A 23,648-nucleotide genomic window follows, 5' to 3' on the forward strand; every position below is an offset into this window, starting at 1 on the left:
TGAGGTGTGCCGTAGGTGTGACTGCATCAGGGATCCGCCCTGAGCCCCTTCCTGTTTGCGGTAGTAATGGATAGGCTGACAGACGAGGTTAGACTGGAATCCCCTTGGACTATGATGTTCGCAGATGATATTGTGATCGGCAGTGAAAGCAGGGAGCAGGCGGAGGAACGATTAAAAAGATGGAAAGGAGAGGAATGGGAGATTAGCCGAAGTAAAACAGAAAGAGTGAAGCTCCAGGGGGGAAGAGATAGCGAAGGTGGACGACTTCAAATACTTGGGCCCAGATGTGGCAACCAAATATTGTTTTTTTTTTGAACATATATGCGGCAACCAAAGCGCTCAACTGTATTTCAAAAGCGGTGACGCCATCATCGTGAGGTGCGTTTGTGTTTCAATGGATTTCATGTTTTAATCACGACATCGGTGGGCGGTGCTTCCTATTTTAAAATCAGCGAACACCAAATATTGACAACCTTTTTTTGAAAAAATTTGAAAAAACGTGACATAACCCTAACATGGTTGCCAAACCCTAAAAAGATGATATTAGTGAATGAGTGAACGCATTAAAAGGTTCATTCGGTGATTGCTGGGCGTTCTGCTTCCACCCGCGCGGTGTATTTCATATTGCAAAACGAGCTTCTAAAAATGGTGTAGAGGCGTGTTTTTTTTTTCAGCTCAGCCAATCACGACACTCCATCTTCGGCGGCCCGCAAAACAGTCGAAGTTCAAATTTTGAACTGCCGGAGAGTTGAACGCGAACGCACGTCAGGACATTTCCGCCTCCAGCTAAGGTATTTATTTTGTTTTCCTACAAAAAGTAACATTTCCTAAGGGGGTTTCGTTACGTGGAATACGACTGAAAAGTTCCCAAGCGACGTTTTGATGACAATTTACCCGTTTTTTTTTTTTGTCTCCTCCCCCCGAAGGCAAACTAGCATGTCTAGACTGCCCGTCATGGCGAGCAAGCGAGTTCTCGCCAGCACGGAAAACTCTCAAATCTCGCAGCCTCTTCAGGTAAAACCATCGTCGAGACTTTTCTTTTTCTCCCCCCCCCCCTTTGAAAAATCACACCCCAAAACATAAAATAAAATAAAAACGAGCAACCCCGAATCAAATGAAGGAAAGATGAAAGAGAATAAAGGCATTTTCGAGCTGTTTTCAAGGCCACAGAAAGCAAATAAAACAGATTTACGTACAGTATACTTACATTTATTTTCTAAGGGTGAAAACTGAGCATAATTCACGTCGTCATAATGTTATGACGTAGCAGCCACAACCCTTAGACCGATCGAATGGTTGAGGCCACTTGGCCGCCATCTTGGTACTCCCAAAATGTGAGGAGGACATGGTTTACAGGTTGGATTATGGCGGGGTTTTTCCTCAAAATTTGACATGTGGAATTAAAACTGGTCGTGTGACCTTGACATTTTTTCAGTTTTGGTCACATGAAGGATTTTTAATACGACTTGGTAAGCCAAAAAAAGGCGAAGTGCAAAGGAAAGACGGAACACCGTGACTCGCAAGAAACCTTGCATATTACCAAGGGCCCGAAATCATATTTTTCCCAAAATATAATGAGAAGCACTACCATCATAACATCGGAAAAAAGTAAACATTTTTTGTCATAAAAACATTCAATTTAAAGTCAATAAGTTCGATATATTTTTGGAAATAAGGACTCGCTAAACGCATTGTTCATTAGTTGTCTCTGCGATGTCCTATTTCAGACAAAATTTAAACGCTTTTGAAAATCAAACTCAATTTGCAGAGTTCTGTATTATGAAATTCATCAAAAAAATGAACAGAAAATGTATTTTCTTGCTTATCCACTGATGAAGTTTGGGAAAATATTAACATTGCTTTTTCGTATAAAATCGTCGGCATATAAAGGTGAAGCAGACAGTGAACAACAACATGAACCGTAAACAAAATCAAAAGCTGTGTGACTGCCATTGATGACCAACATAAAGGTTCCGTTTGGCATTTTCCCCCCTGGCAGAAGAAGTCCCGCAAGGAGCCTGGGGCCCCGAAAACGCAATCTGCTGCCACGGTCTCGGGCACCAGGCGGGCACCCGTAGCAGCCACCAGGCCCCCCCTTTGTGAGTCGATCCCGGGTCCTGTGCGGTCCTTCTCGCTCGAGATCTCACCCTCATAATTTGCCTTCAGAAATGATATTTACTGTTGTCATGACAATTATTTGGATCATTTTAAGATTAGCAATGATTCTGTGTACATAATACACATGATACATAAATAGTTGCATGTATTTTGACAACCCCCCCCCCCCTTCTTCTTCTTCTTTTTTTTTTTTTTTTTTTTTGGGTGTTCCCTCCGCAGCAAGGCCGACCCGAGCCGTCGGCGCCGCAACTGTGGCCGGCGCTCCCTCCAGAGGTGAGCAGAACTGATTTATCGATTCAAGGCTTCACGCGGATCTGCGGCATAATTCTGGAAACTTTGCCCCCCTCCCTCCAGGTGCCTTCAAAGCACCCGTGGCATCGAGCGCGGCAAGGGGAGGCAAAATGACAGCAGGCGCAGCCCCCACGGACACAAAAGCGGGTAAAGACAACGCCGGGGCCGGGTGACTGATCCGTTCGGCCACAGCCGGAACGGTTTTTGTTTCTAGTTTTGTCGCATTCGCCGCTCATCGGTGTGACGGGGGGGGGGGGGTGTCTTCTGTCGGACTGTGATGTCGCCCCCTAGGTGGCGCCGACGGGCCGACTCGCAGGCTCCCCTGGGACATGAAGGGCAAGGTCAGCGACATGAAAGGAAAGCTCCAAGACTACAGGGGCAAAATGAAATCAGTCACCCAGGAAAAGGAGGACCTGAAGAGCGCCCTGGCTGAGTCCCAGTCCAGACTGGCTCAGGCGGAGAAGGACCTCGGGTACAAACGCCCGCCGACCAGTTTTTCGGGTCTGGTCGCATGACGTCACGCGTACAGCCGAGCCAAAGTTAGGGTTAAGTTAGACAGACGAGTTGTGACGTTACCTTCGGTCGCCAGCAGAGGGCGACATTGGCCAGTGAGGCGGCACACTGAGATTGATGAAGATTGATGAGTTTGTTCAATTCTTTTTTTTTTTTTTTTCCTAGTGAATACCAGGAAAATCTCCAGGCCCTCCTCGGAATCCGGGAGGATTTGGAGAGGGTCAGCAGCGAGAAGGCGACCCTGCAGGCGGAGCTCGGAAACCTGCAAGATAAGCACAGGGTGATGGAGACGCTGCGGGACAGTCAGGAGACGGAACTGCAAACCCTCAAGGTGACGATTTTTAATTTTTTTTTTTTGTTTAAGACAAGGATTTCAAATCGGATTTTTGCGCGACGCAATCCGGAATTCAGTCTGAAGGCCGCTCAGCGTTCCCGTTTTGGCTCCTCCCCGCAGATGAAACTGTCGGTGCAGGATTCCTCGATGGCGCGCCTGCAGGCCGGACTGCGGGCGTCCGAGGACGAGGCGTCGTCGCTCAGGGGCGCCGTGGCCCGGCTGGAGGACGACCTCCACTCGGCGGAGATGGAGCGGCGGCGGCTCCACAACACCGTCCAGGAGCTCAAGGCAACGCCCCCGCCCGGCGAAACGCCGCCATTCACCGCTCGCCCGCAAAACAAAATCTCAATCCCAAATTTGGTTCACAGGGCAACATCAGGGTCTTTTGCAGAGTGCGCCCCCTGGTGGACGGAGGCCTCAGCGACCACATCCAGCTGCCCGCCAACGACAACAAGGCCATCACGCTGGCCAAAACAGAAGAGGTCTGACTAGTCGCCCGAAATGTGTATCAAAAATATGCAATATGGCAGCGGGAATAATGCGTGTCACCTCACTCAGTCACACACAGGCAAAAGTGCCGACACCCAGAAGAACTACACCTTCAGTTTTGACCACGTCTTCGGTCCCAACGCGTCCCAGCAGGAAGTGAGCAAAACGACCCCCCCCCCCCCCCCCCCTCATCCCAACCCCCTTTTGGGATAATCTGTTGGATATTTCTTCTCCCCCCCCCCCCCCCCCCCCCCCCCCCCCACGGCAGATATTCGAGGAGATCTCCCTGCTGGTGCAGTCGGCGCTGGACGGCTACAACGTGTGCTGCTTCGCCTACGGCCAGACGGGCAGCGGCAAGACGTACACCATGGAGGGGGCCCCCGGCGGGGGCCACTCGGGCCACGGCGTCATTCCCAGAGCCGTGCAGCAGATTTTCCGAGCTTCCCAGAAGCTCGCGGCGCAAGGCTGGGAGGTCGGTTCCGTCCACGTTTGTCTAGGAACGTATGTGTGTGCCGCCCCCCCCCCCCCCCCCCCCCCATCAAGGTGCGATTTGACCTCTTTGACACCCCCCCCAGTTTTCCTTCACGGCCAGCTTCGTGGAGATCTACAACGAGTGCCTGCGCGACCTGCTGTACGCGGGCAAGGCCGGCAAAAGGCCCGAACACGAGATCCGCAAGTCCAGCAGCAACGGGGGGGTGACGGTCACCAACCTGACCTACCAGAAGGTCTCCGGCGAGGACCAGGTACCGCTCGGGGGTTCGGGTTTCGCCTCACTCGACCCGTACGTGAGCTGCAGATATTTCTGAGCCCCCCCCCCCCCCCCCACCCCCCCGGCTGACGTCGGACTCTCTGGTCTCCTCAGGTCCTGCGCCTGATCGCCTTGGCCAACCAGAACCGCTCCACGGCCCAGACGTCCCAAAACGACCGCTCGTCTCGCTCTCATTCCGTCTTCCAGCTGGACATCGAGGGGCTCAACGCGGGCAGGGACGTCAGATGCAAATGTCGGTACATTTCCTCTCTCTCTCTCTTCGTGTCCCTTTTCCTGCGCCGACAAACGTCTCGACTGTCGCCCGTTTTTGGCGTTAGCCACCCTGTGCCTGGTGGACCTGGCCGGAAGCGAGCGCATGCTGAAGAGTCAGTCCCAGGGCGAGCGCTTCAAAGAGATGACGTCCATCAACGGCTCGCTCTCCAACTTGGGCATCGTCATCACCGCGCTGGCCAACAAGGTCAGTGGAGCGAGCGTCGCGTATTTTTTTTTCCTTATGAAAATGTGTGTGTGTGTGTGTGTATATTTATATTTTTATAATTGAAACAATGTTGCTAACCGTCGTGCGATCTGGGCTAAAAAAACAAAAAAGGGGGGAAAAATATGCTAAAAATAACGAGATGAACACATGAAATTTGGACGGGTTATGTCGATGCGTATTTTTTTCCTCATGAAAAAATATATATATATTTTATAATTGAAACAATGTTGCTAACCGTCGTGCGATCCAGGGTAAAAAACAAAAAAAGGGAAAAAATATGCTAAAATGAACGAGATGAACACATGAAATTTGGATGGGTCGCGATGTCAACGCATATTTTTTTTTCTTTATGAATATATATCTATATATATATATATATTGTAAGTGAAACAATGTTGCTAACCGCCCTGCGATCCAGGCTAAAAAAACAAAAAAGAGGAAAATATATGCTAAAAATAACGAGATGAACACATGAAATTTGGACGGGTCGCGATGATGTCAACGCCTCTGCCTTGTTTTCGTTGCAGGAGAACTTTATTCCGTACCGGAACTCCAAGCTCACGTACCTGTTGCAGGGATGCCTGGGCGGGAACAGCAAAACGTGAGTCCTCACGCCGGCGTTTGGGCTCCGGGGCCACGGTTGAGTCATTTTTTTCGCACGGGGGAGTCGGCCCGAAAGCATTGGCCTCACAGTTCTGAGGACGCGGGTTCAATCCCGGACCCGCCTGTGCGGAGTTTGCATGGTCTCCCTCTGCCTGGGTGGGTTTTCTCCGGGTAAGCACTTCGGTTTCCTCCCCACATCCCAAAAAAAAAAAACCATGCAACATTAATTGGACACTCTAAATTGGCCCTAGGTGTGATTGTGATTGGCTGTTTCTCTCTATGTGCCCTGCGATTGGCTGGCGACCAGTTCAGGGTGTACCCCGCCTCCTGCCCGTTGACAGCTGGGATAGGCCCCAGCACTCCCGCAATCCTTGTGGGGATAAGCGGCTAATAAAATGGATGGATGGATTTGCACTTGGGAGAATTTTCTGCCCCTATCTCAATGGAATTTTTTTTTTTTTTTTAAATGATCGCAATGCGTCATTTTAGATTTTGAAATCCGCTTTAAACCTATCGTTCTCCTCCCCCCCCCCCCCCCCCCCTGCAGCCTGATGTTCGTCAACATTTCGCCCGAGCCGGACAGCTTCGGCGAAACGCTCAACTCGTTGCGATTCGCTAGCAAGGTGAGCGCCCGTCCCCCCACCCCCCCCACCCCCCTGTGGAATTTATTTCTGACACTCAATGGTAGGGGAAAAAAAAATAAGAGATCCGTTCACGTGAGTTCTCGCCCCCCCCCCCCCCACCCCGTTTGCCTCTTCTGCCCCCGGCAGGTTAACGACTGCATGATCGGCACGGCCAGCGCCAACAGGAAATAGACGGCGGGGCGCCGGCGTTACCAGGGCAACTGTTTTCTTTTAAACCAATAAATGCGCATGTTCTTTTTGACCCTCGGCCAAGGTTTTGTGTTGGGCTGATCGTTGGATGATTTTCACGTCAACATTATCACTTTTATCTTTTTTTTTTTTATGCGTAGTAGTCGAATATACCAACCAAAAGTAAAAAATATTCCCACATCCAGAGAAAATTTAAATTATGTTTTCATTTTTACTGTGATTTTTTTTTTTTTTTTAACAGCTACTTTTTTTTTTACTTTAGTAATAATATTGTGGGCATTATCTTTCAGAGAAATGTAACTGATTATTTTTGCCACGATATTAAAATACATCATTGCTTCGTCTTAGCCTTTTCATTGAAATGGATACGCGGAGATGTACGGATTATGATTCCAGAGCAAGGTGAGGGTTTCAAACAAGGTCGGGGTTCCAAAGTCGGGTTGCCGTGACGAGTGAACAAACGAATTTGTCATTGACAGTTTCCTATTCTCGTGTTACATGTCACACTTGTGTGCAGAATCTGCCTAGCCGTTTGTGAACCGCCGTATGAAGGAAAAAAAGAAGGCGAGGCTTGATTTACGAGTTGTTTCTCTCGTTTTCTTTGTGCAACGTCACGCAGAGAGACATGTTTGTGCAGTCAGATCATGAGATGAGATGATCTGACTGCACCAACGTGTCTCTGTTGGCGGCTACCGAGCTAAGCTAAACCGGACTAGCGAGTCCTAAAAGCCTTCGACGTGCACCGAGACACCAAGACTGAAGGAAGGATGTTTGAGGACACTATAAAGTAGTGCTTGTCGTACTCTGTCGGGACTGACGTGGGTTCGGCACTAATTCACGAATAATTATTGAGGGGAGGGCGTGACGTTACACAAAGAAAACGAGAGAAACAACTCGTAAATCAAGCCTCGCCTTCTTTTTTTCCTTCATACGGCGGTTCACAAACGGCTATGCAGATTCTGCACACAAGTGTGATATGTAACACGAAAATAGGAAACTGTCAATGACGAATTCGTCTTTGGGTTATAATATATTATATTATGTGGCTTCTCGGTCTTCCTCTGACTCCGCAAAGATCTCGCGCTAATATCGACGGTTTCTCCGTCGATATGCATGGAAATACCATTGAAATACGCCTCGCTGAAATACTTGAAGCCCTGCTGTCGGCTTTTCAACGATATTTCACTATTCGCTAAGAATGCGAGTGAAAAATCAGCCGGTAAATCGGACAATTTCGCTCCAGCCTTTTCTTCCTGCGCCGCCATTTTTGCTAATTGTTTGTCTGAGGTTAGCACACGTGGGGTGACTTAACTTCAGGAGGCGTGGTTAAGTGCCCTGTACGGAGGGGTCAATTGGCCTTCTGGAAAATTCTACGCCGTCACAGATCACATTTGCCAAACCATTTATTCCACTTTGGGCACATAAGGGAGCACAATGGAAAAAATGCGCACATGATTCACAAGCAACTGCATTTGGAATCGTTCGTTCATTCATGAACCCAAATGAATTTTGTGGTGACCATTTTGTGGGTTCTGGTTTCATCTTCAACCAAAAAACAAAAGGCCGTGTTCATTTGTTGACCAGATTGTCAACTTGGAGGTTCGAAATCTCCCCGACCGCCGTTGTGCGTTTTCATGTGATTGATTAGAGCGGACCTGCGACTGTAATTGGTGGCGCAGAGGGAGCATGAAAAGGGTTTCTCTCCTGTGTGAGTCCTGGCGTGTCTTGCCAAGCTTCCTTTTTGGGAGAAACGGGCGCCGCAAAGTATGCAACCAAAAGGTTTCTCCCCGGTGTGAATGCGCGAGTGGACGATCAAATCCGAGCGCTGGCACAGGCTGACGTTGCACACGGAGCAGGTGAACATCTTTTGGCCCGTGTGCGTGGTCGTGTGTCTCACCAGACTTCCTTTCTGGGAAAACTTGAGGCCGCACAGTGAGCAGGAGTACGGTTTCTCGCCGGTGTGTACGCGGGAGTGGATGACTAAATTGTAACGTTTCTTGAAGGCTTTGCTGCAAAACGAGCAGCTGAAAGCTTCGCCGCTGTGGAGGGACATGTGCGTGCTCAGGTTTTTCCGCTTGGGGAAACTCTTGCCGCATACGCCGCATTTGAAACGTTTGCCGTCGCGGTTTTGGCGGCGTTCTCGGCTGCCGTCGCTGTCGTCCGTGTCGGGGTGGGATTCTTCTTCTTCCTCCGCTCGCTCGCAGTCCGAAAGCGGAGCCAAAACCGAGTCGGCCTCCGAGCCTCCGTCGTCCGCCGGTGCGGTCATGTGACGGCTCGACTCCGCACGTGCATTCTCCCCGCTGACGTTCGACCAATCGGCTTCGTCCTCAGACTTGACGTGCAACTGCGTGATGTCGTCATCCGCATGACTGACGTCGTGCTCCTCCTCTTCCTCTTTAATGAGCAAACGTTCCTCCTCTTCCTCGACTGGCTGCTGGTGTTCGCCGACGACCACTTTGAGCACGTCTGGTGGTAAAACTAAAACACACACACACACAAAAATATAAAAATAACATTTTGAAATCAACCAAAGACAAAGATATTAACTGCCATGCGTGTTTCATATTCATCGATTGTAATCTAGCCACTTACTGCTACCTGCTTATCGAGCTCGTGCACGTGACGTCACCGTTTTCACGGCGCCATATTGGAGGTCAAAAATATCCGCTCGAAATTGTGGGGGACATTGAACCGTCGATGGATTCCGGCAAAGGTTAACGTGTCGTCGAACACGCGTTCCGGAAGCCAATTGACCCCTCCGTGGATATTGCGCAATCCGCGTCACTGACCAATCAGAGGCCAGAGATCTGCAAAAACCACGCCCCTTGTTGGCGTCCGCTATTAGCTCAGACAACGTTGCATGGTCCAGTATAGCTTCTGTTGGCGTTTCATCGCGTATTTGGGTTCTTTAAAAATAGATATGATTAAGAGGTGTAGTCACGGACTTTGTAATCGTGACGACAGGTATCCTGAAAGGCTAGTTGGTGGAGTCCGATTGGTACCCTTTCCAAAACCGAAGACCGAGTACCAAAAATGTCTTTGATGGATCAAACTTTGTGGAAGACCGCATGATCAACTGAATCCATCAACCGGAACAGATATGTTTGCACGAACGTAAGTCCTATATTTGATTTTCAATACATGTCTCATATAAATGAATTAGCAGTTCTTCACTTGCATAACATAGCTACGTGTGAATGATTGACACACTTGATCTGTGTTGAGCGATACTTTGCGATAATCTGACTGCACCAACGTGTCTCTGTTAGCGGCTACCGAGCTAAGCTAAACCGGACTAGCGAGTCCTAAAAGCCTTCGACGTGCACCGAGACACCAAGACTGAAGGAAGGATGTTTGAGGACACTATAAAGTAGTGCTTGTCGTACTCTGTCGGGACTGACGTGGGTTCGGCACTAATTCAAGAATAATTATTGAGGGGAGGGCGTGACGTTACACAAAGAAAACGAGAGAAACAACTCGTAAATCAAGCCTCGCCTTCTTTTTTTCCTTCATACGGCGGTTCACAAACGGCTATGCAGATTCTGCACACAAGTGTGATATGTAACACGAAAATAGGAAACTGTCAATGACGAATTCGTCTTTGGGTTATAATATATTATATTATGTGGCTTCTCGGTCTTTCTCTGACTCTGCAAAGATCTCGCGCTATTATCGACGGTTTCTCCGTCGATATGCATGGAAATACCATTGAAATACGCCTCGCTGAAATACTTGAAGCCCTGCTGTCTGCTTTTCAACGATATTTCACTATTCGCTAAGAATGCGAGTGAGAAATCAGATGGTAAATCGGACAATTTCGCTCTTTTCTTCCTGCGCCGCCATTTTTGCTAATTGTTTGTCTGAGGTTAGCACACGTGGGGTGACGTAACTTCCGGAGCCGTGGTTAAGTGCCCTCTACGGAGGGGTCAATTAACAGTCCGATTTTTTTTATCGGCGAAAACATGGACTCCGGCATTAAATACGGGTCCCCTGTGCTGAGTTTATCTCATTTTATCCACGTACCGTCGTTTATTTTCACCTTCTAAATGTCTGACTGTATGGGACAAGACTCCGGGCGTCGCGCTACAAGACGTATTTCCGTGTCGTCTCCAAACGACTTAGCGATGAGGAATGCTTAGCTTGACAGGCAATATGGCGACGTAAACAAAAGTCACATGATTTTATGACATAGGTGCACGAGCTCTCTCTCTCTCTCTCTCTCTCTCTCTCTCTCTCTCTCTCTCTCTCTCTCTCTCTCTATATATATATATATATATATATATTTTCCCTAGATGGCCACGTTACATCATTTTTTGTTTGAAATCAGCACAGCTTTTGAGTAGAAGGCCACCACCACGTAGGCACCTCACGCTCAAACGATGTTATAAATTGATGGTTTGCAAATGTCACATTTTGATCCAAAACGGTTGATTTAACAGAAGATTAGAGAAATATTTGCAAAAATTCAGATGGTTTGAAGTTACTCAAAAGCTATAAACAAGGAATTGATAAACAAAATACTTGTCAAATCATTTGATAAGAAGTTAGTTGTCGATACGTTGATACGTCATGGCTGCACATCTACACTTCAGTTTCATGACCGTCAAATATGTAATTTCCTCCCGCCTCTGTAAAAAGAATTATGTCGAACATTAACCCTCGGATAAAGCCGCGTACGTGACAGCCATCCATTTTTTTTTCCCCACTTAATCGTTTGGGTCGCGGGGCAAGCCGGACTGGCAGAAAGAAGAGAGTCGAACCCAGAAATTGAAACTGTGAAGCAGACGTGCAAAACCACTGGTTCCACCCTGCCGCCACCAATTTCGCCCCCAACAGTGATCATTTAGGAGCGGAAGCCAGCAGCGTGCCCGCGTCCCCCTCGGCTAGCTTTAGCTTAGCAGCGACACTTCGCTACGTTCTTAAATCAACAAATATGACCAAGCTTCACCTTTCAAACTGGCTTCAGGATGGAGAAACTGTTCCGTGTGCTGGTCCATCGACTTTTGTTAGTTTCTCGTTGGGTCGGCTCCGTTTTTGCTTCTGACTTCTTTTTTTAATTTTCGTCTTTTTATATTCGCCATTCTGGTTTCCGGAATTGAATTTCAAAGTAAGACGTTTTTTTGGTAGCGCCTTGCACTTCGAGATGGGGCGTCGACTAAATTTCTTTTGATATCGACCCGGAAATACTCATACATCCGCTTCATTCTGATTGGTTGGTGGTGACCAATTTCGGTAAACACTTTGATTTTTTTTTTAATTTCTGGCTTTTTGATTTTTAAACAAATTTCTTCTTCTTTTTACCATAAGATAAACGTAAGATATTTCATACACTGCACATGTTGGACATATTATAATTCATACTGCATGCACATCATTGTAAAATAGTAACTTTTTAATAATGTTACTAATGTTTAACCTTACGGGCAGGCCGAAAGAAACGTACATTTTTTATATAAAATTTTGATTTGCGTTCTCAATAAGTGAACAAATATTACCGTAATGTTTTCAAGCAATATTTATGAGTTACCATAATCCGCGAGGCACCATTTTTTTTAAATTGCTTTTCTTGTTTGGTTTGGAATGGCTTTTCTTTTTAACTGCTCCACACTGCCCCCTTTCGTACATAAAAAAAATGTTTATGGAAAATAACACCGCCAATTTAACTTCGCTCATGGGAGGAGTAAAATGTCAGTCTATCAATTTATTTATTTTTCCAAATCCATATCCAGTGCAGTTGTGGATTCACTTACTCGTGTCTTTTGTTTGTCATTTCCAGATATTTAAAAAATAATAATAATATTTATTTTTTTTCTAAGTGGGACGAACCCCCACAAAAAAATACTTATTGGCAGTTTGTACATCCTTAATATATTTAAAAAAAATGTTTTTTTTCCCCAATATAATTAAAATGGGGATTAATTATCTGCAGACTTTCATTATCTGTGGTTGGGTCCGATTCCTCTCCACAGCGACTGCCAGAGTCATGTAAAGGCGCCATATTGTTACCCACAGCTTGATGCAATGTCACCATGCAGTACAAAGTAACACAACAAAAAAAATTATGGGATTATTTCCTTAGAGTAATGAAGCTAGATTTTTTTTCCCATTAATATTTTGAAAAAAAAAAAAAAAAAAAAAAAAAAAGGCTTTTAGAATGTACCAGAACCGGACAACAACCGCAATAAACAAAACCAGCAGGGTAGTAAACAAGTATTTATTGTATTTATTTTTTCCTAAAAAAAAAAAAAAAAACCACCTTAATGCATATACTTTAATCCTGGCATACAATATATGCATGTGGCATGTGAGATGCAGGTGTGATTTTCACCCACTTGTGTTTGGCATAGTGACATTCTACACTGGAGCATTTGTGACACTGACCGCGTGCGTGCCTTTAAACGGCGGGGCTGGCCTGTTGAGCAATGGAGAACCAATGATTGCGGAGTGCGGTGAGGCCGTCCACTGTATTTTGTTATTGTTTGTTCAATAAAGTCATTGAAATAGCACCAGCGGCCGGTTTCCGATCTCCCTCTATCCAAACAACCTGTTATGGTTTCGCAATCTGTTTTAACTGGATGTAGGATAATAAAAAAAAAGGCAGCACTGTTACTCCTTAGGTGGCGCTATCGTGTACCGCACACTTGTGTCTTTTGAGCTGCGAGTTCCACGTGAAACACAGTTGGCAAGTTTGGCACCGAAAGGGTTTCTCCCCCGTGTGGGCCACCATGTGCGTGGTCACCTGACCCTTCTGCGAGAACCTCTTCCCGCACACCGAGCAGGCAAACGGTTTCTCCCCGGAGTGCACCGCCAAGTGCCGGGTCACGTGACCCTTCTCGGAGAAGGTCCGCCCGCACTGCGAGCACGAGAAGGGCTTGGCGCCCGTGTGGGTGCGCATGTGCCTGGTCAGGTGACCCTTCTGGGAGAAGCTCTTGGCGCAGACGGGGCACGGGAAGGGCTTGGCGCCCGTGTGGGTGCGCATGTGCTGCGCCAGCGCGTTGCTTTTGGTGAAGCCGGCGGCGCACAGCGAGCACGAGTAGGGTCTCTCCCCGGTGTGGACCCGGAAGTGCACCTCCAGGTCCCAGCGCTTCCGGAAACTTTTGGAGCAAACCACGCAGGCCAAGAGTTTGTCGGCGTGGATCTTTTGGTGCCACTTGAGGTTCGGCTCGGACGAAAAGATTTTGCCGCACTGCGAGCACGCCAGCGCGTCGTCTGGTCGCGACCGGGCGAGCTCGCCCGCGCCTGGCCCGAAAGAGTCGAACGAGGCTTCCTGGGGACGCAGACCGGCGCCTTGAAGTTTGGCGCCGGTGCGGTCGCCCGTCGGCGACGGCTCGCCCTCGACCTCTCGTTCGCTTTTCACGCGGAACCCATCTTCCTCTTCCTCCTCTTCCTCTTTCACAATGACCACCTTGAACACTGAAACGCACAAACATCGCATCAACGCTCGCCGACTGGGCGGAATCAACTCATCGATGATCACATAAATTGACCAGCACTTCGGTCATCGATTAATCCTTCAGAGATCCTGTTAAAAAAATCTAATGTTTCGAATCCCCGCAATTTCTGCCCATCAATGGCAAATTCTTTCTGATTTCCGTAGTCTGAAAAGATAATATTATGATTATCTGTGGTGAATCTGAATAAATAAACATTTCCAGACATTTGCTGTGACTTGAGAAAACATTTATCAACAATTTTGCCAATTTACTGAAGGATATTCGGCACCAAACCAGTCACGAAATGAAAACATGACGCCCCCCTCAGATGAGGCTCGGTACTGCACTTTGTAGCTCACCCTTGTTTTCAAACACCAAACGGCAGATTCGGCAATTTTGACCATGAATTTATGGACATTGTTGGATTAAAAAAAAACAATCAAGATAAATTATAGATGACTCAACTAAAATAATGATTTGTTCAGTTTTGTACTCACGCTATCGTGTAAAACACCATATTCTAATCCGGAAACTCAAAAGCGTGTAGTACACGCCTGCTATTATCTATTACACGAGCGATACTGTTCACTGAAAGAAAATTAAACACGAAATAGAGAACAAAAGTACTTCATGAGACTTTATATTACTATCCTATTTTTCCAGTACGCGAACGGAAATATAATAAATATAATAAAACTCCCACGTATGTCGAAAGTGCTACTTTTGACCAAATGAAAGATTAGCATCAGTTCGTTAGCAGCTACGGCTAACGAAGTGCGTGATGTTCGTAAAAAGCATTTTGGTCACACACACAAAAAAAGCTCCACAAACCTTCATTTTGCAACTTAGGTTCGGGGTTTGAATCCAGATTCGGGCGTTGCTCCATGTCTGGTTGGAAAAAGAAACGCTGGCAATGTTTTACTTCTCTCTCTTTCTGCTGATGCTCCTACCAGCGTGTTTCTTATCCGGTAGCGGCGTTTCAAAATAAGACAAAAGTTCACCAAGCCGCCGTTGACCAATGTAGAGGCCTGACTGATAGATTTTATTTTGAAACACATACCGGAAACGCTCACCGTATGCGTTTCCGCCACAGCAAAGACACAAAATAATCCGACATTTTATATTATTACAACTATTACTACTTCTACAACGACTCCTAGTAGTAATAATTATGATAATAACCTTTCTGCGACTGTCCCTCCTATCTTATGCCATCTGTATTTTCTGAATACTTGAAAAAATGTTTATTAATGATTTGGTCTCAAAGATGAAGTGTGGACAGTGAGAGGAAACGGCGCCATGTTGTTACCCAGTCTCGCATGACAGCTCTTTTAAATGTAATGCAAAACAATTGACTATTTCCAAAACCGTAACAAATATTCTATGTATAATCTATGACGAGCAGCAAACTAGTGAAAGAAAAGAGTCTAACTTTCTTTTTGAGCAGTACATTTTTGTTTTATTTTCACAGAAAACAATAAATCAAAACGCCCGAAAAGGACAGACAACATGGGAAACGCTTCTATTTTATTTTCTCGACTGCATTTGAGTGACAGATACACTGTCAAGAAAAGCTTGTTCATAACCCAAATCTGGCTCACAGCACAGGAAACAAAAAATGGGCAGAATTTGAAGTTGGGGCAAGGTCCTCCAGTCCGGGTCCACTACTGCGCATCGTCAGCCCCCGCGTTCGTACACTTGTGTCTGGTGATCTGATACTTGTGCGGGAACCTCTTGTGACAAACGCTGCAGCCGAACGGCGTCTCGCCGGTGTGCGTCCTCAGATGTATGGTCATGTTCCTCCTGGTGGCGAAGGTTTTGCCGCAGAGCGAGCACGGGTGCGGCTTCTCCCCCGTGTGCGACCTGACGTGCGAGATCATGTGGCCGCGCTCGGAAAAGGTCTTGCCGCAGAAGGCGCACGGGAAGGGTTTCTCCCCCGTGTGCGTCCTCGTGTGCGCTCTCAGTTGCCCCTTCTGGCAGAAGCTTTTGCCGCACACCGAGCAGGCGAAGGGTTTCTCCCCCGTGTGGGTCCTCATGTGGAGGACCAGCGACATGCGGTAGCTGAAGCCCGAGCCGCACACAGAGCAGGGGTACGGTTTCTCCCCGGTATGCGTTTTCATGTGGGACGCGAGGTACCGCTTGACGGAGAAGCCCTTGCCGCAAACGGAGCAGGTGAACGGTTTTTCCCCAGAGTGCGTCCCCATGTGCGTGCGCAGGTTGCTCTTGCTGGAGAAGTTTTTCCCGCACACGGCGCAGATGATCTGCTCGCCGGTGTGCGTCCTGGTGTGGTGCATCAGCTGGTACTTGTTGTCAAAGCTGCGGCGGCACCGGGAGCAGCTCAAGCGCTTTTTGCCGGCGCCGCGCGACGGCACCTCCGCCTTGGAGTCGTCTGAGTCGCCGCCGTCGGAGTCCCCGTCCGCGTCGCTTGAGCCGTCGCGAAAGTCTTGGTCGTCGTGGTCGTCTTCTCTCTTCGGGGGGAGCGTGGCGACGCCGTCGTCTCCCTCGTCCTCTTCTTCTTTAATGCGGGGGTGCGGCGGCACCTCCTGCCCCCCTCTGGAACGCCAATCCTGCTGCTGCTGGTCTTCGCCGACGATCACTTTGAGCACGTCTGACGGTAACACTGAAACAAACACGAGTGAACTAAATTAGAAAACAAAGTTTTTCCATGACTAAAATAAAATGAGAACATTTTGTAAATTTGACACCAACACCCTCCAATAAGTGGGACTGTGGCTCAGCTGTAAAGCGTTGGCCTCACAGTTCTGAGGTCCCGGGTTCGATACCGGCCCCGCCCACGTGGAGTTTGCATGTTCTCTCCGTGCCTGCGTGTGTTTTCTCCGGGTGGGCACTCCGGTTTCCTCCCACATCCCATCTTCACCCATCCCATCTTTTTCCCTATTTTGAGTGGCTATTCATTTTCCTATTATTTATTAATCGATCATTATAAAATCAAAGCTAGTGACCACATACTTTTGCACAGAACTGTTCAATATTGGGGGGAAAAAAAGGATAAAAACACTTTTGTGTATTAACGACGAACCACTGTCGTGTACTGTGACATTAACAACATCACACCACGTGTGTACGTGATTATGTGTCGATATTAATTCAGTTTTTTTTTTTATGTTTTGTGTCGATACATAGCAGCAGCAGCAGCTAGCGCGCCTGCTAGCATTAGCGTTAGCTTGGCAACGAGTCCCGAGTGCGTGAGTTAAAAAAAAAAATGTTTTGTACGAAAACAAACCTTCAACTTTGGAGGTGGGCTTCAAACGTGAAGCCAAATGGCGATATTTGTCCATTTCTTTGCCAAGTTTGAATCGTTCGCCTCTCCGTTGTCAAAGTCGGGAAGCTAGCCGAGCCAAACAGGAAGTCGGACCGTTGTTTACAGCCGCCTTTTCAAAAGAAAACGGAAACGGCTTTGCCCATCTTTTACGCAGAGGATTATTCGGTAAAAATAACGAACGAAACGATTTAGTTCTTAACTCCTTCTTCTTTTATATCTCTCGCGTGTTTGAAAGCAAGAATTCAGTCAATCAAGCAGCTTTTTCCTTCAAATAAGGACAGGAAATTGCCACGACACTTGTTATTTTTAGCAAACAAGCTACACGTTCACGTTTTTTATTGCGAATATGAAATTTAAAACAAAAAACCACATCCTAGACAACATTGTTCATGCAATCTCCAATTTTGATACATAATGTGTTCCCGTCCTTTCATTTTGTTCTGCTCAAGTTTCTAAGTTTATCTTAAATGTGTAGTTCTAATTCTTGTAATATGTATACAATGAATATGATGGGACATACTTTGATAATTGATACATAATATATGTTGTATTTATGCATGTTGCATGTATATAATGTTATATGTATATTATTACGTAGAGTTCTGTAGAAACGTGTAGTGTGTATTACGGTTTTATAATGCCGTTATTGAAATGAAAAGTATTAAAAAAAAATGATAACTTGCGGGTGAACATTTCTGGATTTTATATATCGGTGATCCGGCGACGTAGTGCGGGTCTCCATTAAATATGCTTTGCGTTGTCATTTATTCTCACCGCAGTTGTTCGTGTAAATATAAATAATTGCAGTAACGTGTAAATTAAAAGTTTTTTTTTTTTAAAATGCAGAACAAAAAAAAAATGCTTACAGCACCTGGTATTCCCAGGCGGTCTCCCATCCAAGTACTAACCAGGCCCGACCCTGCTTAGCTTCCGAGATCGGACGAGATCGGGCGTTCTCAGGGTAGTATGGCCGTAAGCGATTGATACGTAGGAAAATATGTTACTTAAAGTATATTTATATATTTATTTGATTTATGCAATGTTGTTTTTTTTTTGTTGTTGTTGTTGCGGGGGCTCGTAGCTGTGATTATTTAATCCACCATAAACGTTTTTGAAGGTTTCAAATGGAGGGAGAGCGCATTGCGGTCAAGCTAACTAACTAGTTAAAAAAAAACATAGATTTCCGCTTACGTCACAGCAGTCCCAAGCTTGCCTTGTCCGCCATCTTGTGTGTCCCAAGCAATTGGAGCGTTGACGTCGACCAAGCGAGCCCCTTTCGTCGGGTAAAAATGGGCCACACGTGCGTAGTTTGGGGCTGTACCAACCGCGCTCAGCCCGGGCACGCCAAGCGGAAGTACTTCGATATCCCGAAGGTCATCGTCAACCAGGGGAGCCAAACTGAGCGGCTGTCGACGGAGCGACGGAACTTGTGGCTGTCGAGGATCAACCGAGCTGGATTCACTCCCGACCCGGCGAAGAGACACTACAAAGTGTGCTCGGATCATTTCGTAACAGGTACGATGCACTTTGGGAGTCGTACGGCGGCCATATTTTGCACGCAGGCGACAATAACTCCTTTCTACTGACGTCAACCTCTTAGCTATGGATAGGGTTCCAATTCCGCCATCTTGTGTGTCGTAGAGGTCAGAGAACGGTAAAAATAGATATTTAATTTCGGATTGTAGTGACGCCATTGGAAACCTGTCCATTGTTTTAAATAACCAATGTTTTTGGTGCCAAACGATTAAGTTTTCCTGGTTAAACATGTACAAGATTTCATAAATGATTTTTTTTTAATAATAGGTAGAAATGTACAAAAACGGTTGTTTTACTTCACAAATCAAATTTTTAGGCTTATTTAAAGGGGAAGTCCTCTCGTTGACAATAACAATGGATCAGATAGGTCATGTGACTGGTACTGTAACTTTAAAATGAAGATTTTCATCAGATATCGTTTCAGGTTGTGTTGAGGATGTTGATATCGGCAATTTTGAATGTTCCCGGTCGCAGTACCAATGACGTGACCTCGACCATGAGCGCAATGTGTACTCGTACCGAATATTTCCCTTCGTTTGCAGGTTGTAAAGCCAATTTGTACGAAGTGACTCATCCGGACTGGGCGCCCTCCCTCAAGATGGCACCCGAGCGTCAGTCACTTCCCGATACAACACCGAAATCTCAGCCTGGCAAGAAGCGACACGATCGTCCGAGAGACCGGGAAGGTAAGAGAAAGAACGTGTAGAGCGGATTTGGATTTACGGAAAAACTGGGAACCGGTCGTCCGTCATCGGGTTTGTGGAAGACGTGGGGCGTGGAATTTTTTTGAATTTTTCTCCGATTATAAAAGCAGAAAACGCGATTTTAAAAATTGTACTTGAATCGTTCAAAACAACCAGAATTGTACTCAAAGTTAAATACAACCGAACTGTACTTAACAGTTGATCTCTGTTTATCCATATTTGACTCGAATTTACGCCCGTCGATTTTAATCACCGCGCAGGTCGTCCGAGCCCGGACCCCGTCCGCCCCGATTTTAGGGTCCGGGTGCCGGAGCGAGCCCGGACCGGTCGCCGTTTCGCACGGGCCCCGAAGCTGGCGCGGAGCAGGCCCGGGGCCGCCCCCTCCGGATTCTCGTGGAACTCCTTTGGTACGTTTGACCTTTCACCTTAAAGTTCACAATGTCAGTCATGGGGAGAAACAAAAATTGCATTTTAGCAATCCACCAGTTTTGGCATTTTCACGCAGTGGTGTACTCGTTTTTGTCGCCGGCAGTTTTTGCATTATTGGCTGCGATACACAAAATACAAATATTTTGCTTAAAGATGCCAAAGCACTGCTGTTGTCTTAACGAAGCTCTTCAGCTCACTTCAACACGGTTCCTTGGCACTAACATGGCCTCGAGGTCAGAACCGGCTTTTGTCTGAGGACAAAAAAAAAACTTGCTTTAATACTTCACGAGGACTTGCTATCTAATTGACCGTCAAGACGTGTTTTTCTCGCCCGTAGGGGACGCCGTCGATGTCCGTCACGATATGGTTGACTTCCTGTTGACTTGCCCGGAGGAGGCGTGGCTGGCGAGTACGGTGGAGCAAGACCACGCCTACGCTTCCCACGGTGAGGCCGGCGGCCTTCCCCGATTCGTTTTTATTTTTATTCACGCCGGAACAAATAGTTTCAGTCGCAAACGTGTACATTCTCAAGGTAACGCCGCATTTTTTTTGTTTGTTTGCGTTGCAGCCGCGCTGTCGTGCGAAGAGGAGGAGTCGCAGCGCCGAGGCGTCGGAGAGGAAGAGGAGGAGCCTGGGCTAATCGGCGTCAAGGAGGAAGAGGAAGACTGCAGCATCTCCCGGGAGGACATCATCGAGGTCCAAGTGAAGAGCGAAGACGAAGCCGATTGGCCGCGTCACGAGGAGCCACGCGATGATATGACTGAAAATGACTCAGTGTGGGGGCCGGAGTCACGCTGCTCTGACTCGCTAGGGGGCGCCAAACACGCGGACTGCGACGCGATTTCAGAGACGTCGGATCCGGAACCGCACTGGGGGAAAACCCTCCGCGTGCTCCATTTGCAGGAAACGCTTCAAGCGGATGCCGGCCCTCGTCAGACACGCCGGCGGTTGCGCGCCGGAAGGTTCCAAAGCCTGCCTGACCCGACGCGGAAAAACCAATCCTGCACCATCTGAGCCAGGAGCCCCACCCCCAGGAAGAACTCGCCCGCACGCGCGCCAGCCAACAGCTAGCTAGCTAGCGCGAGCGGCAACGCGGCAGCCAGTGCTCATTTATTTTCACGTCAACGTCCATCGAAGCGGCCGCGCTAACAAAAGGGGAACCAAAACAATTTTAAAGCAAGTATACGTTGCCTGGAATATTTAATATTTACATATTACCTGTGATTAGGGAGTAATTATTGAGTGAATGATTGTGAGGAACCACGAGAATTAGCGACAATGGACTAGTTAGCGGCGTTATGTGTACGCCATGTTGGAAAATAAGACACGTTGACCTCATGGCAAATGGGCGCCATTTTGTCAACAAAGTGAATCTTCTATGAATGATAAAAAATGATAATAATGACACTGTTCAACAGTCAGTAGTCTTTTATATGTCAAGTGTTTCAAAGACAAACTAATACATTTGCACCACGAGCAGTGCTTCGTGGTCATATTTGGAAAAAAATGTCATATTTGAGAGCACAACAGACCGGCACATGACCGGAGAGAGACAATCACAAGTGTCGACTTTAGAAGTAGGAAGTGATTTATATATTAAAAAAAAGAAATTAAAAACTTTTGAAAATGTTTTCTGAACTGAAATTTGCAAGCTTATTAAAATGACGTCTTATTTTTTTTTTCCAGTAATGATGTAATTAGCGACTGACTCCCACGATCAGCACATCTGTCTGACGTGAGAATCGGCGATGACGAGGATGCGTTTCATTTTTTGGCGGTGCGTCCTGGCGTGCGACACCATGTGCCCCTTCTGCGAGAAGTGTTTCGGGCACGACGCGCACGAGAAGGGCTTCCCGCCCGAGTGCGTCCGGGCGTGCGTCGCCAGGTGACCTTTCTGGGAGAAGCTTTTGGCGCAAAGGGCGCAGGCGAAAGGTTTTTCCCCCGTGTGCGTCCGCATGTGCGTCAGCAAGTTCCCGCGTCTGGAGAATCTCTTGGGGCACGTAGAGCAGGAGAAGAGTTTCTCCCTGGCGTGCGTCCTCATGTGTTCCAGTAGCGCCGATCGGTGATAAAAATCAGCGTTGCAGACGCCGCACGGAGTAGGTTTGTCGCGGCGGTGCGTTGCTTTGTGTCTCATCAAATGTCCCTTCTGAGAGAACCTCCCGCCGCAGAGCGAGCACGAAAAAGGTTTTTCGCCCGTGTGGACGCGGCCGTGAGCCAGCAGATTGGCACTCTGGCTGAAGCGTTTACCGCAAACGGAGCAGCTGAAAGGTTTTTCCCCCGTGTGGATCCTCGTGTGCGTTACAAGATTCCGCTCGTGGACAAAACTCTTCTCGCATTCGCGACATATGAAACGTTTTTTACGCTCAGCGGGACGTTTCAAGCGTTTCTTTTCTTTGCCGCGCTCGGCCGTATCAGGAGATTCTTCTTCTTCATAATCTGACAGTGGAGCCAAAATGGCGTCTGCTTGCGTGGTCACGCGATCACTTGAATCCGCCCCGCCGTTCTCATGAAGATGTGGCCCATGGGCTTCTTTGTGTTCGTCATCCTCTCGCTTCACGCTGAAATTGGCGACGTCAGCGTCCTCTGGGCTGATTTCGCACTCCTCCTCTTCCTGCTTGAGCAACAGACGCTCCTGCACTTCCTCTTTCACAACTGTTACCTTTAACACATCTGATGTGGGTGCTGGAACAGAAAAAAACACGAACATCCGTTGACCAGCGATTATTCCAGAAGCTCTTGATAATTTAGCCCTAAATCCATTTTCTTTTGCCGCTTATCCTCACGAGGGTCGCTGCCCTTGACCGTTTAATTAAAAAAAAATAAAGTTGAAGCAGAATATTTGCCTTAAAGCTCCGCCGTGATAATTTTTTACGCACAAAATAAAGTTACAATAACAAGATCCTGTGTTTTTTTTAAGTACCGGTATCCATAAATGTAGACCTAGCGCTCTCTAAGTGTGTGTATACATTTTTTTTTCATTTTTTTAAGTCAGGGAAATACAGCATAAACGTGGAATACAAATAACATATTGAACGTTCAATACTGTGGCGTTTAAAATTTTGCAGTTTTGTGTTTAAAAATGTGAAAAAATCCCTTATATGTTCAATATCATGAAAACAGGCTTACCATTATAATTCAGAATCCGCTTTATTTCCCATGTGTGTCAAAAACAAGGAATTTGTCATAAATTAACAGTTTTAAAGGTTGTAGGAAAAGCTTAGCCTAGCTTTAGCATAGCTTCGTCAATGCTTGCGATATTTCATATTTTTATCGGGCTCACAAACCTTCGACCACGGCCTCCGCTTGGTAATTTGAAAGGAACGTCCAGTGTCGGTCCATCTATTGTGTTTGTAAAATCGTATTTTTCACTGTTTTGTCTCAACATCGACGCGACTGCCGGATCAGGAAGTAAACGTGCGTGGATATCCGGTTAGACGTTTCAACATAAAACAATCATGGCGCCGAAGTATGATATCGTCTCCATAAATACATCGAAACTTGATTAATAAAGAAAGTAATATTATTATATTAGTACCTAAGTGCATTGACATCAGTGAGCGTATTGAATGTAGTCATAGATGACAAGTAATATTTTTATATTGAAAATAGAACCACAAAAAAGCCTTAAGTGCTTCAATTTTACGTTATTATGGCGTGTTTAAATACCGTCAACATTATGTACAATTAAAATGGTAAAGATAGAATATTTATTAAATGCATGTATTGTTTTTATAACTATGTCACCCCCAGAAGATCCTCGCGCTCTCCAAAGTATGACGTCATCACCACGCGTTACATTTGTTTTGATGGTAATATGTACCGTATTTGATCATTT

The 23,648-nt window shown here is 46.8% G+C and overlaps 4 protein-coding genes and 1 non-coding gene across 8 annotated transcripts; 2 read left to right on the forward strand and 3 right to left on the reverse strand.

Moving 5' to 3' along the window:
* The first annotated feature begins 690 nt into the window (after positions 1-690).
* kifc1 (kinesin family member C1) lies at positions 691-6,913 on the forward strand. The gene is made up of 17 exons (XM_061825952.1): positions 691-791; positions 927-1,014; positions 2,000-2,099; positions 2,338-2,391; positions 2,473-2,556; positions 2,701-2,881; positions 3,088-3,253; positions 3,377-3,544; positions 3,625-3,738; positions 3,815-3,901; positions 4,014-4,217; positions 4,321-4,488; positions 4,608-4,746; positions 4,832-4,971; positions 5,520-5,593; positions 6,143-6,218; positions 6,366-6,913. Exons 2-17 carry the CDS (start codon positions 937-939, stop codon positions 6,408-6,410), a joined length of 1,878 nt encoding a protein of 625 aa, XP_061681936.1. The 5' UTR covers positions 691-791; positions 927-936; the 3' UTR covers positions 6,411-6,913.
* A 900-nt stretch (positions 6,914-7,813) lies between these two features.
* Positions 7,814-11,586, reverse strand: LOC133503941 (gastrula zinc finger protein XlCGF8.2DB-like). The gene is made up of 2 exons (XM_061825966.1): positions 11,377-11,586; positions 7,814-8,906 (listed from the first exon to the last, which is right to left on the reverse strand). Exons 1-2 carry the CDS (start codon positions 11,423-11,425, stop codon positions 8,017-8,019), a joined length of 939 nt encoding a protein of 312 aa, XP_061681950.1. The 5' UTR covers positions 11,426-11,586; the 3' UTR covers positions 7,814-8,016.
* Positions 11,587-15,317: 3,731 nt separating this feature from the next.
* On the reverse strand, positions 15,318-23,251 carry LOC133504138 (zinc finger protein 182-like). Its single transcript, XM_061826364.1, has 4 exons — positions 23,098-23,251; positions 21,536-22,495; positions 19,726-19,809; positions 15,318-16,481 (listed from the first exon to the last, which is right to left on the reverse strand). The coding sequence occupies exons 1-4, from the start codon at positions 23,150-23,152 to the stop codon at positions 15,526-15,528; spliced, it is 2,055 nt and encodes a 684-aa protein (XP_061682348.1). The 5' UTR covers positions 23,153-23,251; the 3' UTR covers positions 15,318-15,525.
* Positions 18,004-18,122, reverse strand: LOC133504292 (5S ribosomal RNA). The gene has a single exon (XR_009795927.1). It is a non-coding gene; the product is annotated as a 5S ribosomal RNA (ribosomal RNA).
* LOC133500487 (uncharacterized) lies at positions 18,337-21,491 on the forward strand. Of its 4 annotated transcripts, none has more exons than XM_061819219.1 (5): positions 18,337-18,659; positions 19,223-19,366; positions 19,645-19,791; positions 20,130-20,258; positions 20,382-21,491. In XM_061819219.1, exons 1-5 carry the CDS (start codon positions 18,434-18,436, stop codon positions 20,825-20,827), a joined length of 1,092 nt encoding a protein of 363 aa, XP_061675203.1. In that variant the 5' UTR covers positions 18,337-18,433; the 3' UTR covers positions 20,828-21,491. The 4 variants fall into 4 exon arrangements, with proteins under 4 accessions (XP_061675203.1, XP_061675208.1, XP_061675217.1 ...); XM_061819224.1 differs by having other exon boundaries at positions 20,151-20,258; XM_061819233.1 differs by lacking the exon at positions 19,645-19,791.
* Positions 23,252-23,648: the final 397 nt, after the last annotated feature.

The sequence above is a fragment of the Syngnathoides biaculeatus genome, chromosome 1, assembly GCF_019802595.1.
Source record: "Syngnathoides biaculeatus isolate LvHL_M chromosome 1, ASM1980259v1, whole genome shotgun sequence".
NCBI classification, from domain to species: domain Eukaryota; kingdom Metazoa; phylum Chordata; class Actinopteri; order Syngnathiformes; family Syngnathidae; genus Syngnathoides; species Syngnathoides biaculeatus.